This window comes from Plectropomus leopardus, chromosome 22 (assembly GCF_008729295.1).
Source record: "Plectropomus leopardus isolate mb chromosome 22, YSFRI_Pleo_2.0, whole genome shotgun sequence".
NCBI classification, from domain to species: domain Eukaryota; kingdom Metazoa; phylum Chordata; class Actinopteri; order Perciformes; family Serranidae; genus Plectropomus; species Plectropomus leopardus.
In genome coordinates, this window is record NC_056484.1 from 24,204,861 (window position 1) to 24,221,193 (window position 16,333).

General features: G+C 41.9%; 1 protein-coding gene across 1 annotated transcript in view; it reads left to right on the forward strand.

Moving 5' to 3' along the window:
- Positions 1-361: 361 nt before the first annotated feature.
- LOC121961721 (conserved oligomeric Golgi complex subunit 5-like) overlaps positions 362-16,333 on the forward strand; it is a 61,530-nt gene continuing 45,558 nt past the window's right edge. The window contains 6 exon segments of the mRNA XM_042511781.1: positions 362-422; positions 1,341-1,480; positions 3,394-3,451; positions 4,806-4,860; positions 8,482-8,551; positions 15,697-15,817. Of these exon segments, the coding sequence (XP_042367715.1) occupies positions 377-422; positions 1,341-1,480; positions 3,394-3,451; positions 4,806-4,860; positions 8,482-8,551; positions 15,697-15,817 (490 nt within the window). The 5' untranslated portion in view covers positions 362-376.

Here is a 16,333-nt window from a genome sequence, read left to right on the forward strand (position 1 = left end):
AACTGCTGAAATGTGTGAATCTCCAAAGTGTGAGATTAATCAATCTAATCTAACCCTAGCTATTAACATTAATCTTCAAATACAAGCATGTTTTACTTTAAAAAAACAATATAATAATGAAACTACATATGATGCGCTTCGTGTATATTGTAAATCAATGCAGTTATTGACTGCTATTTAGCGAAAATCAGAGTTTTGTCTCTCGGTATAATGTATTCAAATAGCCCGCCAGACACTTCAACTATTCGAAGCCTCCATGAGTCACGTGACTTCCTTATAATAAATCCATGGTGTAGTGTAGCCCTTTAAGGCTCGTGCAACGTCCAGCGTCTCGCTCCCGTCTCTTAGTTTAAACGTCACATGCGGAAGTATCAACATGGAGAACGGGAGAGAAGCTTCCACGAATTCACTTCTGAAAGATGGTATTTACACGGCTTTCTGAGCGCTAGCGGGGATGTGTGTCGTGTTTTATGAGTTTATCGATAGTTTTACAACAGATTATCAACAGCTTTACCTAATTTACACATTGGTCACGTAGCTAGCTAACGTTACTATAAAAACACTTTCCCAGCTAACCTGCTAACTTAGCCTGTGTGTCTCAGTGTTTAATTATGACGTGGTTTTATGTACAGGGACATTCAACGAAAATGTGTTCATTCACCGGATACGTATTTGCATTGCTCATTTGTTCTGTTGTTGATATCATCGGTATAACATCTAAAATAACATAAACTGTGCATAGAAACCAAGAGGAGACAGAGAGACTGCAGTCAGAGAGACAACAACCAGGGGGAGACAGGACATAGAGAGACACAAACAGCAGACAGAGGAAGACAGGAGACAGAGAGATGGGATACACAGAGGGAGGAGACAAAGAGACAGGAGACAGAGACAGCAGAAAGAGGGAGACAGAGAGACAAAAACAGCAGACAGAAGAAGACAGAGAGACAGGATATATAAACAACAGATGGAGAGAGGACACAGAGAGAGAGGGAGGTAGTAGACAGAGAAAGACAGCATACAGAAAGAGACAGGAGACAGAGAGAGACAGCACGTAGAAAGAGACAGTAGACAGAGAGATAGGAGACCAAAACAACAGACAGAGACAGGAGACAGAGAGAGAGAGAGACAGTAAAACAGGAGACAGAGAGAGAGACGGGAGACAGTGAAACAGGAGATGGAGAGAGAGACAGTGTGCATTGAGATGATAAAACAGAAGCAGAAAGCAACAGACACAGCTGAAGATGAAATTAGTCTGCGTGTGTTATAATCAGGACTGCATGAACAGTTATGAGTGTGAATATAGTGAGCAGTGTTCAGATGTGCTGCTGTGTTGACAGGGTGCTACACTGATTTCCTGGCGGAGGACTTTGACGTAAAGACGTACACGGCTCAGGCCATCCACCATGCTATCATCGCCGAGCAGCTGGCCAAGCTGGCACAGGGCATCAGTCAGCTGGACAAGGAGCTGCACAGCCAGGTACGAGACACACTGAGCCCTAGAGACACTGAGGGCTCAACTTCCAGTAAAGATGGTCATTACTCAGAGCTTCATATGAAATAGTGCTCAGTATAACAGCCATCACTGGCCAGTAGGTCCTGCAGTCAATAATAACATGGAAATTCTACATGAAACACCACGCCAGACCTGCTATAGTGTGCTTCCAAAGCTTACTTGTCTCCCACAAAGAAGATGAGTGATTGGACTGTCATACTGTGACCTGGGAATGTGTGTCGGATTTTAAAATTTGACCATAACATTTCTTCTTTGAAAATATTTTTGATGTGGAGTGCTTAAATAAATAAATTTGATCAACAGAAAATGAATCCGAAACTATATTATTAATTTATTATCATTTCTCATCTGAAATTAAATTATTTGTTATATTATTGTTCTTTTTTCTTTTTTTTTTTAAATACAAAATACATGAAAACATTATCAGCCACTCCTCAAATCAATTTAGTTCAATTCAGTTCAGTTCAAACAAGTTTATTTATACCAAAGGGCAAATCATTTTCAACAGTCTACAGACCATACAAACATTTATAAATGAACAGCAGACAGGAGTGAGGAGTATGTCAGAAGGCAGCTTTCCATTGCAGATTTGCACAAAACTTGAGCAATATTTTGGAAATGTTGATAAAACGCAATTGCAAGATGACTGCGTTTCCATTCAGGGATGTTCTGCGACTTCTCTTCTAAGGCCACGTAGGCCTGTTATGTAGCCATAATGGAAAGGCAAGCTCCCTATACGTGGGAGCATCCATGTATGAGGGAGGTGATAGTCCCCGATTTCACGGAGGAATTGTGGATTCAAAACTTCCAGATGATCTATTCAACTTTTGAAGAGTTATTTGATGCAGTAACAGCTCTTGTAGCTCCTGCTGCATCATGAGGGAACCAGTTCCTACTGACAAGCACATAACCATAGCATCATGTGACCTAGAAAAGCCAGAAAAGTGTTTCCATTGCAGTTTTGCAAAATATGGCTTTTTTTCGAACACCTGAAATACCACCTTATGCAAGTTTAAAAACTTTTTGGGGATAAATGGGAGGATTTTTTTGTGTGTTGACATGTTCTCTTTAGGCATACTTTATATTCACATTTTCAATTTGTGCAATTTCAGTGTTAATGAAAACATGCCAAGTGACAATTAAAAAAAATCAATGTGTTGTAGGGCACACTGATGCCCCTGTGTTCCCCCTAAGTAGTGAAAACACACAAAGGCAGAGCAAGGAGTGTACAGTTCCAGTACAAGTTTAAAAAACAATGAAAAAATAAATAAGTAAATAAAGAAGGTTACAGGGCACAAGGGGTGAGTACTCAGGATAGAAAATAAAATGTTCACTCCCGAAGTTTACTGTCGAAGTTCAACAGTCTCATAGCAGACAGAATGAAGGACTTTAAAGAATGGTTTGTTTACCTTAGTGGAGCTGCGACGCATCGGCCTGAGGGCGTCACAGTAAATTCACTGGACAGGATGTGGCTGTGTTGGTCAATAATTCCTCTTAAAACAGAAAGTCAGGTACTCTTTAACCCCTATGTTTAGCACGACCAACTAAAATACACAAAATACACACTATTAATAGAATGTGATGATTTGGAATCCCTTTAGACATATCTTCAATTGAATTGAATACAGTAAATATTTAATGTTCACTCTGATAGATTTCATTGTGTTTGTAAATAGACCCTCATTGGGAAAAAGGGAAATGAGCAACTTGGTAAGAAATGTTCTACAAGTTGCAGCAAAGTTAGTAGATTTAGAAATTTTACACACACACACACACACACACACACACACACACACAAACATACACACAACAAAACAAAAAAAGCGTAAAATTCCATCCATATATGTTTATACTCCTTTTATACTCCTCCCTTTCAGGTTGTGGCCCGGCATGAAGACCTACTGTCTCAGGCGACTGGGATAGAGTCCCTTGAAGGTAAAGAGCCAAATTTACACGCGTCACCATGATAACTCCTGCAGCTTCTTGGCCATGAACCATATATAGAGAATGTTTTTTTTTTTAATCTTCCTGACCTCCACTGGTCTCAGATACTGAATGAATGAATAATTTTATGACAGTTACATGCATCATGAGAAAGGGATTGTTTTACACAATTTTTTTTCAATCAGTAACCAAATAAAACAACAGTCTGAAGCCCAAGGCTTATTTTTGCCTGTCCTAACCAACCAAAGGATAACCCAGAATAACAGCAACTCCAAATAAACAAACAAAAAAAAAAGAATTATAAAAATCATTATACTCTAGACTGTAATCCTCTATTAGTTCACACTATAAGCAATCCTGAATTATTTTACACAATAATCATTTTACATTTTAAGGCTTTTTTAATTGTAATTGCAGCCACTTGTTACTTGGTTTAGCTAGGTAGTCCATTACAGGCGACATAATTGTAGCATTATGATGCAGCTGTTGAAAGGGACCATTTTAGAACTCTCCCTGTTGTGCATATGTGGATGTAAAGAAACCCAGATGTAAGATTTGACAGTTAGCAACCAGTGTGTCCATGATCTATGTATCTATTCCACCAAGCAGCCAATGGCTTCAGTTAACCTTAGTGTTGTGCTGTCAAAAATAGTGATTTATTGGTACATACTGATTGTAAGTATTTGGAAGCAGCTGTGCTTTCTCACTCTCTCTTATTGTTAATGTTTCCTACAGTCATTCTGCCCTACCCGCTGACCAAGTGCACCTTGAAAATAAACCTGTCAGACCTTTACACTCAACAGTGTCATTTTTTAATTGCATTTTGGTCAGAATGATATAGTTGCATAGCTATGGTACTGAAAACACAGGATGATGTGAACAGTCTATTAGAGTCTTACATTTTACATTACAATACTATGCTTTTTGGCTTGTTTAATGGAGGTTGTGACCACATTGTCACTGGCCTTATTTTTTTGGCAACATCCACAGTTTTTAATAGCTTCCAGAGGAGTTTAATGTCATGACAACATTTGTATTCTCAATGTGATAATACCCAGAAAAGACTGTCAGATCTGTCCAACAACATTTAAATGCACATTGCAAGCCTTTTGAAATCACCCTGATCTTTACTGCCGGTTTAATTATTGAATGATTGGAGATTTGTATTGTATGTTTAGATAATTTACTGATATACAGTGTGTGAGCTGTTTTCCAATGATTGCAGTTCTTTTGTTTTACCACAAGAGGGGAGGCAGCAGTTTTCAGATGAAGTCTGCCCACTAAGTAGCTCTTAAAATCCCTGTCAAATTGTACTGATAAAAAAAAGATTTTCTGCTGTTTTCAGGGGTCCTCCAGATGATGCAGACAAGGATCAGTGCTCTGCAGGCAGCTGTTGACAGGTAAATCTGTTTTCCTCTGGCGTCAGGCAGATTCAATGCATTTATTGTCAACATAGACTGAGACCTGAGTGGCTTCAGTGCCTGCTGTTTAACATTCACACACCTGTTTAAAACCACTGTCTGTCCTTTGCTGCTTCTCTTAGCTGGGCCGGGGAATTACATGATGCCATATTTGATTTGAGTCCATAAAGCCCCTGAAAACTTCATCCAAAGTAATATTATTTTTTGCAATATAGTCACATATTAATGACTACCTAATCAACAATTAAAGTTGAAGTTATGACAAAAGCATTCTTAGTTATTATGTGTTATGAGACTCAAGAACTCAGCTAATCTGTCTGATGAGGAATGTGTGAGTATGACTTGAGAAGAACTTTCATCACATTTTATACATTTCATCTTAGGGTGCATGACATCCCCTTTTTCCCGTGTAACCCTGCACATGTACACTTTAGTCGTAGTAAGAAGCTAGTTGAGGGAAAAAAAAAAGAACATAGCTCCCAAAAAAGCCTCACCTTTCCTGAATGAAACCTGAGCACATTAATTTGATTTCTTTCAAAAACATGGCGAGAAAAAAATGAGCAGCTTCGTCAGATATGGCCCAAATATTAGTAAAATGATATGAGAAAGTTACCTGAAAATAAGCAAAAAAAAAGTATTTTAAAAAAACAAATGACCCAGAAATTCCTGAAAATTAAAAAAATATCTACAGTATGTATATATATGTTTTTCTGTAACCAAATTTTAATTTAAAAATAGTTATTAGATACATAGTTTTCTGGAAATTTTTACATCTGCAAAATTATATATTTTTTCTCAATTATTTTGAATCATTTTCTGATAACCTCCCTTTTAGTAATTTTCATGTCATTTCTTGCAATTTGTGGGACATTTCTTGCCAAGTTGGTGATTGCCTTTTTCTCAAGGTTTCCCCCCAAAGAAATCAAACCAGTCTGCTCAGGCTTTAAAGGGTCAAATAACTTGTGAAAGGCATCTGAATGCAGCACAAGAACACGGATGCCGATCCAGGTTTCAAAGGGCTAAACCAATGATTTCTTTATGACTTCTTGACTTGACAAATTGTGGAGTAGGAACTAAGGCCTCTGAAGTTTCCAATTTAAGTCTCAACCAAAATGGCTTGCAGGTTCTGCTTTTGTTTCCATTGTTCTCTGCCTGGTTTGGGGATGAGTTCATGGAGCTAATTCTGGCACTGCTTGTGGGGCGTTCGTTGAACAAACTTAGATGTAAAAATGAAACAGTATTGTGGAAGGAACACAATAAGAGATGCACCTGTTGATTGGCTGGTGAGTGGAATCACCTGATTTTCAGCTTGATCAGCCATGACTCCTGACTGGCCGGTCCTGTGCCGATCAAATTTACATGCATGCAGTGCACGATGGTTCACACCAGAGCTGCTACTCTGGCACTCATAAGTCGTTTTCATTCCCTTACATGCTGCACACAGTTTGAGAGCTGGTGTGTTAAGCTAACTTGGGTTGACTGGGGTTTAGGCTACCACTCAAATCTGAATCAATTGCAGAGTTGGTAAGTAGCTCAAAAGTGGAGCAAAGCTAATAGTAACCAGTTCATGTAAATGGAAGGAAGATGTTAAAACACTTAGTGTCTTAGTCCAGGATGTATAACTCAGTATTAACACACTACATGAGTCTGCTAGTTAGCTCCTTATAAGTTAGGATAACCAATGTTAGCAGACTACTGGGGTACTTGAAAATAAGCTCAGAGGATTCTCATAGAAAAGCTAGTGCTAACCGCTAAATATAGGTGAATTGAACATGCCAAAACGAGTAGCGCCATATTCAAGGAGGGATGGTTAAATCACAACACAAAATATGATGATCTTACTAATCCGCAAGTAAGCCTAGTTTGCTTTCTTCCAAGTAGAATCAGTATGATTGATTAGGCAGTTTATCGTCTTGCAGCAAAATGGTTTATCACAAGTGAATGAAAGGACAATAAATGGTAACGTTACTTGAGCTGAAAGGCAGCTGCCAATCAAGTGTGAGCTGATTACCCCCCCCCACCCCCCATCCTCAGAAATGCTGTCAGCAGCCTAATGAGGTGTTTGTGAACTGGGTTTTTGATTGTTATGAATTAATTTATTTTTTATATCATATTTTTGTGGATGTTCATGAGAAACTCATAATTGATATCATATGCATTTTTACAATTTCAAACCAAGCTTAGCTTTAAAAAAAAGTTCCATATATGTTTGTTTATGCTTTCAAAATAATTCCTAGAGACAAATAAAACTGTAATCAGCCAAAATTGGTATTGGAACGTCAGACGAGTACCAGCAGCACCTTTTCCATTGTTATTTGACGCCCTTACATAACTTACAAAATGTCTCTTTTGCAACCACTATTCTAAAAATGCCAGCCCTTTACCACGATCTTTGAATGACAAACGAAGAAACTATCCTTCTCCAGGCTTTGGATGCCTAATTGTCACTGAGGGATGCTGGCTCCGTCTTGTGAACCTAGAAACTGTCATGTCCTTACTCTCCACTATGTGGCATCTATAAGAGTCCTTATTTTGTTTAAAGCTAATTAATAACTCAGCTGCAACTGTTTCAATTAGAGCCAACAACAATGCTGTTTTTCAACTATCCTGGCATCCTTGCACTTGCTATATGTTGCTGTATGTATTGATAACAACATCTTTCTCATTTGTCTAATGGCAAAGCGCTTTGTAACTGTGTTCTAAGTGCTATATGAATTGTTTATTATGTCTCCCTGCCAGAGATAGCTGTATTGATATTTTTTTTAAAAAAGCCTTGAGGGAATTTCTTCAGATTTGACACGGATGTCCCCTTAAGACTCAGTGATAAATTGATCACACTTTGGTAGTCAAAGGTCAAGGTCAATGTGACCTTGTAACTGTCTCATTCGCTTAATCGCGATATCTCAAGAATGCCTTGCGGTAATTTTTTCAAATTGGACAAAAACATCCGCATGGACTCAACTATGAACTGTTTAGATTTTGGTGGTCAAAGTTCAAAAGTCAAGGTCACTGTGACCTTTTTGGCTATAACTCAGGAACTCTTGTGCTTATTATGGCAACATTTCTCATGAATGTCTAGTTGGATAAAATTATGAAGTCATGACATTTTATATGCACAAGGTCAACTTCATTGTGACAAAAAAATGTTCTGCAAAACACTTTTCTGGCCATTATTCAACATTATATCGCAGCAACAGAAGGGGATACATTTGGTCAGATACTGAATTGGTGACACTAATCCTGAAATGGCGCTTCTGTGTGTGAAACATGCATGTTTTCACAGACATGCATGTAAACCGTAAGAGAAATTTGGCCAGTGCGTGTAGGCATAAAACTGTAGGGCTGTGTATCTAGTTATTATTACTTCACTTGCCTACAAAACAAACATTGCATGCTCTGTCCTGCTTTAGTCTCTTTAATGGTTTACATTTGGTTTGTAAAATAGTGGAAACACAAGGAGGAACCACAAACCAAAGACTCACAGGGTTTTTGAATGTTCAGGTCATAAAAAGCCACAGGTGATGGGTTGGTTTCTCTGTATGTCTGTATGTTCTCTTTGCACCTCTGCGGCTCTCAATGAAACCTTGCACATCTCTTTAGGATAAGGACGAAGATCGTTGACCCGTACAACAAGATTGTGGCCAGGATCACCCAGCTGGCCAGACTGCAGGTAACTCTTCATCACATGCTGTACGATGATGCTATTATATGTACTTTACTTTGTGTGGCTGTGTGTGAATCAGACGGTTTCTTTCTTGAGATGAAGAGAAGAAACCAGAAAACATGATTTCCAAGGGCTCTGAAACCCACAGAGAAACTAACTGTGTAGGAGAAAGGTTGAGTATTCGCCTATATGTAGGCAAGAGATTTGTTGTGTGCAGAGGTTCAAGCTGCTATGCGTGCACAACCAAGCTGGCACATGCGTGCCAGTAAGAGCACCCGACTGCAGTTCTCCTGTTTGCTCAGTCGAGGGAAATCATGATTGAATATTGACGAAACAGCTGCTGTAAAAAGGTCAGTATGTTTCTGAGGTCTCTCTCCAGGGCTAATCGCTCTGTGCAGCTCAGATTTCACCGCTGTGTGTGTGTGTGTATGTGTGTGTATGTGTGTGTATGTGTGTGTATGTGTGTGTGTGTGTGAGTGAGTGAGTGAGTGAGTGAGAGTGTGTATCTGAGAGAGATATATCCTCAGTCTTGTCTGTGGCCTAAACCTTCAGCATGAGTTGAAATGTGGCTAAGATATTATAAGATGATCAGGAACAGGGATTAACGGCCTCTGTTTCTCCCATCATCAAACAAAACAGTATCTTGCTCTCTGCGTGCCTCAGATACAGATGTGGACACTATTGGTGAAAAAGTAATCCAGTTTAAATGATTATGAAGTAATGGTGCTAGGTACGCATCCTGCTCATGGATGTACAAAGAGACTTGGATACAGAGTTGAAGGAGTGACCCTGTTTAGTTCTATCAAAGTTGCTCAGTGATGCATTAAACTGTAAACTTTCAACTGTTGTGTACAAAATTAACTGGATGATAGGCGCTGCTTTGTCATCATTCCCCAAATAGATCAAGCGCACTAAAGAATTCTGCCAGCTGAGCCAATCAGATCACATCAATGGATGAGAGGAGCTGTTTTTGGATATTTGTAAGTGAAAGCAAAGTTTACGACCCGACACAGTGAACGTTGAAGTTTCACTTTTAGTGCCCCAGGTGGGCTATAAAAAACAGAATGGTATATACACTCACTGACCACTTTAAACCACGCTAGCACGAGTTGCCTCTTTGCTGTCAGAACTGCCTTAATTCTATGTGGCATAGATTCAACAAGATGCTGGAAAAATTCCTCTTGAGATATTGGTCCATATTGACATGATAGCAACGCGTAGTTGCAGATTTGTTGGCTGTGAATCTCCCGTTCCACCACATCCCAAAGGTGCTCTATTGGATTGAGATCTGGTGACTGTGGAGGTCTTTTGAGTACAGTGACCTTATTGTCATGTTCAAGAAACCAGTTTGAGATAATGTGAGCTTTGTGACATGGTGTGCTATTTTGCTGGAAGGAGCCATCAGAAGATGGGTACACTATGGTCATAAAGGGATGGACATGGTCAGCAACAATACACAGGTAGGCTGTAGGCTAAAAGATAAACGATGCTCAGTTGGTACTTATGGGCCCAAAGAGTGCCAAGAAAATCTCCCCCACACCATCACACCAGCAGCAGCAGCAGCCTGATATTATGATACTATTTAATATCTGAACTGGAGAGTTGTTAGTGTGTTGCTAGCTCACAGTGAATGTATCCACACAGGCTGGATCCCAAGTCCCCTAAATTGCATCCTTGCTTCTCATCGCATTAGTCTAAGCCCCGCCCACCAGTGATACATGGAGAGACACACAGGAAACCACGAGAGGAGAGAGGAAACGAGCACAGACGGTTTTAAAAGATATGAGAGTTTTTTTCCTTTGAAGCCTCATGTGAAGCAACGCTTGTTTCTGATGAATGCAGCAGCTGATCAGCTGATTGGGCTGCTGCTGGTCATTTGGGTGCTCTAAGCACAATGTGATGCTCACACAGAACAGACGAAAAGCCACAAAACTTTACAAACTGCATATATCTTTTACTACAGCAGAACTGTAGAACAGGCATTTTTCAGCAGCTGCTCTTCAGAGAAACACGTCTACTTTACCTGCTGCCAGGTCGTTAATGAGGTAATTATATGATTATATGACACTTTCTGAAAGAGTTCTGCACAGATGACAGCAAGAACACTGATGTTTCTGTCTCACTGATGAATGCATGTATGTTTCAATGAGCTTAAGTATCAAAAAATGTTGCTTTGCAAAGGCAACAGACTGTATAGGCCCAAGTAAGTGTAATAATGTTAACCAAAAATGGAGCTGGCGCTGCAGCTACTGTGTTTACTGAACCAGCGGCAGTGTTGTGTCTGAGAGGGCCATCACTGAGAGAGTTAATGCAATACTTAAGATTATGATTGATTAGAATGATATTGTGCTGTTTTGGTGTGCCCTTCGGTACTGGTTTCATATGCCATCCATCCATCATCTATTTTCTTATGCTTATTCGGGACCAGGTCACAGGGGCAACAGGTGGAGTAGAACATTCCAGACGACCCTCTCCCCAGTAACGCTTTCCAGCTCATCCTGGGGGACCCCAAGGTGCTCCCAGGCCAGATGAGATAAATAATCCCTCCAGCATGTTCTGGGTCTGCCCCGTGGCCTCCTTTCAGTAGGACGTGCCCGGAACATCTCCAATGGGAGGCGCCCAAGAGGCATCCAGATACTTGAACCACCTCAACTGGCCCCTTTTGACGTGGAGGAGCAGCGGCTCTACTCTGAGCTCCTCCCAGATGTCCGAGCTTCTCACCCTATCTCTAAGGCTGAGCCCAGCCACCCTGAGGAGGAAACTCATTTCGGCTGCTTGTATCTGCAATCTCATTCTTTCGGTTACTACCCAGAGCTCATGACCATAGGTGAGGGTTGGAGTATAGATGGACTGGTAAATCGAGAACTTCGCCTTCTGGCTCAACTCTTCTTCACAACAACAGTCAAGTGGAGCGCCTGCATTACTGCAGATACTACACCAAACTGCCTGTTCATCTCGCACTCCGTTCTACCCTCACTTGTGAACAAGACCCCAAGATACTTGAACTCCTTCGCTTGGGGCAACAACTTTCCCCCCCACCCAGAGGGGACAATCCACCATTTTCCAGCAGAGAACCATGGCCTCAAATTTGGAGGTGCTGACTCTCATCCCGACTGCTTCACACTCGGCCGCAAACTGCCCAGTGCATGCTGAAGGTCATGGTGTGATGGAGCCAACAGAACCACATCATCTGCAAAAAGCAGAGATGCAATTCTGATGTCCCCAAACTGACCCCTTCCTCCCCCTGGCTGCTCCTTGAGATCCTGTCTTTGAAAATCACAAACAGGATTGGAGACAAAGGGCAACCCTGGCAGAGGCCAACACCCACTGGGAACACGTTTCGCTTCACACCGAGTATGCAGACACAACTCTCAACACTCATTTTGGTTATACAGGGACCGGATGGCATGCAGCAGTGACCCCGATACCCCGTACTCCCGCAGTACCCCCCACAACACTCCCAGGGGACATGGTCATAAGCCTACTCCAAATTCACAAAACACATGTAGACTGGATAGGCAAGCTCCCACACCCTCCCACTCCCTCCAAGGGTAAAGAGCTGATCCATTGCTCCACAACCAGGAAGGAATCCGTATTGTTCATCCTGAATCCGAGGTTCGACAATCGGTTGGAGCCTCCCTCTTGGAGTAAACTTTCCCGGGAAGGCTGAGCAGTGTGATACCCCGATAATTGGAGCACACTCTCTGGTCCCCTTTTTTAAAAATGGGAACCACCACCCCGCTCTACCACTCCACAGGCACTGTACCTGACCTCCATGCGACACTGAAAAGGCATGTCAGCCAAGTCAGCCCAACAATGTCCAGAGCCTTCAGCATCTCAGAGCAAATCTCATCCACACCTGCTGCCTTGCTGCCGAGAAACTTTTTGACTACCTCAGTGACCTCTGCCAGAGCTATGGATGAAGAATCCTCTGAGTCTTCACACTCTGCCTCCTCCACAGAAGACACAACGGCAGGGTTCAGGAGTTCCTCAAAGTGTTCTTTCCACTGCTCAACAATATCCCCAGTCTGGGTCAGCAGTTCTCCTCCCCTGCTGAACACAGCCTGAGGCAAGCACTGCTGTACCTTCCGGAGATGTCTCTCTCGGTTTGCCAGAACTTCCTTGAGGCCAAGCGAAAGTCCTCCTCCATGAGTTTTAGCTTTGGTGACCTCCTCAGCTGCAGCGCTTTTGGCCAACTGGTACCTATCTGCTGCTTTAGGAGACCCCTGGGTCAATAAAGCCTGAAAGGTCTCCTTCTTCAGCTTGACGACCTCCTTCACCACTGGTGTCCTCATGCGGGTCCTCCGGTTGCTGCCATGACAGGCACAGACAACCTTCTGACCACAGCTTCTAGCAGTTGCCTTCACAATGGAGGTTTTGAACAAGGACCACTCGCATTCCATGTCCCCAACCTTTCCCGGGATGCATGAAAAGTGTGAGTTGAAGACATGGCGGACAGGGGCCTCCGCGACATGTTCCCAGTTCAGCCTCACTACACGGTCGGGTTAACCAGGAGCCTACCCCACACCTGATCCAACTCACCATGAGGTGGTGATCAGTTGACAGCTCCTCTCCTCTCTTCACCGGAGTGTCCAAGACGTATGGCCGCATATCAGATGATACGACCACAAAGTTGATCATCGATCTTTTGCCAAGTGACCTCTGGTACAAAGAACACTTATGAACATCCCTATGCTCGAAAATGGTGTTTGTTATGAACAATCCATGACTAGCACAGAAGTCCAACAACAAAACACCACTCGGGTTCAGATCGGACAGGCCGTTCCTCCCAATCACGCCCCTCCAGGTCACTCTCCATTGTTGCCCATGTAAGCGTTGAAGTCCCCCAGGAGAACGATGGAGTCCCCAGTTGGCACCCTTTCCAGGACACCGCCCAGAGACTCCAAGAGGGCTAGGTACTCTGAACCGCTCTTTAGTGCATAAGCACAAACAACAGTCAGAGACCTCCTCTTAGTGACTTGCAGCCGCATCGAGGCTACCCTCTCATTCTCCAGGGAGAACTCGAACATAGCGTCGGTCAGCCAGGGACTCGTGAGTATCCCCACATCCGCCTGGCGCCTCTCCCTGGGCAACTCCGGAAAAGGAGAGAGTCCAGCCCCTCTCCAGGGGTACAGTTCCAGAGCCAGAGCTGTGCTATATCTAGCTGGTATTGCTCCACCTCCCACACAAGCTCCGGCTCCCTCCCCGCCTGAGAGGTGACAGTACACGTCCCCAGAGCTAGCCTACGAAGCCAGGGGTCAGCACGCCCGGGGCCCAGCCCCTGCCTGCTGCCTGGCACACAAAGCACCCAGCCCTGATTTCCAATCCTGCAGGTGGCGGGCCCACAGGGTGTTGGCAGCATGTCATTTCTTCAGGTTGAGCACAACTGGGCCCCAGTGCCAAAGGCCCGGCCACTAGACGCTTGCCTTTGAGCTCCCCTCCCCAGGTCTGGCTTCAGAGGGGGGGCCCGGTGTCCCCGTACCGGGCTAGGTGATCTTTGCTCGATTTGGACATATCATCAGGGTCTTCATGAATGGTGCCATATACGTGTAATTGCACGCACCAGTAGTGGCACCGCTGCAGCTGATCACAACTGGATCAGCTGTCAGTCGCTTTTGACAGCTGCAGAGACTTTTGATAGAGATGATGTCACATCAGCACACTAAAAGATAAATAATAGCCTAATAATACAGATAGAGTTCGCCCTGTCATTGGCACAGCAGCAAAGTTTCTCTGTTTAACAAACACCTGCACACAACCTGCACTGTATTCATACTGTACTGTGTCCCGTTTAGAGTCGCATAGTGCGTATATTTCATTTAAGCTGTACATTATTTTCATCTGCAGGATTTTTATTTATTTTCTGATTGTAAATTCTGTACTTAATAACCCAGAGTGTGGTCATGGTGTCTTTTGAACACTGGAAATTATTTGAGATAAATGAGAGTAAAAAGTGTTGTATGCTGACAGACAGACTCTCTCGGACTTTAACTGTCTCCATTATAAAGATAGATAGGGCAAATTGATCGTTAAAAAAATAAATGAAGACAGTTGTTTTTGGCCCTTTTGTTCTGTTTTTGGATAGTGAATCAGGAGATAAATGAAATATTAAACTCAGGAGTGATACACTTGAGTGTAATCTTTGATATGTCTTCAATCCGGTGTGAAACTGTCAATCAATAACTGATTGAGGCATGTCAGCCGATAAAAGACTTCCGTAAAGACTGCTCTCAAGTGTCCTCGCTCATCACTCCTTAGAGACGCTTCTTCGAGCCTTGATCCTTGGCACAAGTAAGTGCTTTAGTACGTCCTCCAAGATGGCGCATCAAGACAGACTTCCGGTCCAAGCGAGGATTGAGGATCAAGGAAATGAAAAATAAGAGACTTGGGATTCGGCCATAGTAAAAGGCTCCAGGTTATCTGTTTAACTGTCTGCTAAAGCTGACATCCACCTGTTGAATGGACGCTTCAAGTCCACAACAAAAAAATGGTCCACCAAAATAAAAGCACCATGGTTCCTGCTTTTATTTATTTAATTATAGCATTATTATTATTATTATCATTATTATTATTATTATTTGAACTTCCTTATAACTGTATTTTGTTAATTGTTATAACTGTAGTGTATTCAATTATATGACGTATTAACTTTATTGTAAATGTAGTTCATTCAATAAATTTTGTTTTTAGTTTTTTTAGTAGTTAAGTTAACATCAGTTTAAAGGACAATTACAAAATATCAAGCTATATATTGTGTATTTGGGATATAGCCTTTAAATATTGCAGTGTTATTTCAAAGCCATATCACCCAGCCCCTAATCTGATACATTGAATAGGACAGTCAGGCATCATGTTTTTTATGGGGTTTTTTCCAAGTTCCAACGATGACTTTATCAAGAAGGATTTTATATTACATAAAACTACTAACCACAATATACAATAGACACATTAATAAACAGTTTCCATGTGCTCTTACCTCAGAATGGCAGACAGGCATGGACAGAACACACAATGACTTTGAACACAGACAGACACTGTCAGCAGTACCTCACACTTCTTTAGTAATGGTTTATTCCCTGGATATTTTGGTGTAATTTTGAATCACGTACTGCATGTCACTATCTGTGCTCCTCTCTTTCTTCCTACTCCAGGTAGCCTGTGACCTGCTGCGGAGGATCATTCGTATCTTGTACCTGAGCAAGAGGCTCCAGGGTCAGCTGCAGGGGGGCAGCAGAGAGATCACCAAGGCTGCACAGAGCCTTAATGAACTAGGTAAGGAGTTTTTTCACTCAGAAATAGTTTGAGTTTGGCTTGTGGAGTGGAGATTTGATCAGTCAACCAGTTTGTGTTGTGATTGATCAGAGCTGATCCGCTGTAAGGTTGGCTATTTAAAACCCTTTGAAATCTGGATCAACGTTAGTTTTCTTTTGCTGCATTCAGAGGCCTTTCATGAGCATTAAACCTTTGAAACTTGTACAAATTAGTTTGATTTCTTTCAAAAACATCTGAGAAAAAGGGGATCAGTGACTGTATGAAATGTCCCCCAAATTTCAAAGAAATTGTAAAAGATGACCTGATGATGATCTAAAAAAAAAAAAAAAAAAAAAAAAGTCAGTCAGTCAAGAGTTTTTAGAAAATCAAGGGGAAAATATCAAGATAGGTTTAAAATTACGCTAGGGGAAAAAAAATCTGTTTTTGTTCTTTTACTTCTCTCCTTTTTTCTTTTTTTCTTTTCTTTTTTGTTGCTAATTTTTAATTGTTGCAATTGTTTTTTTTTGGTAACTTTTT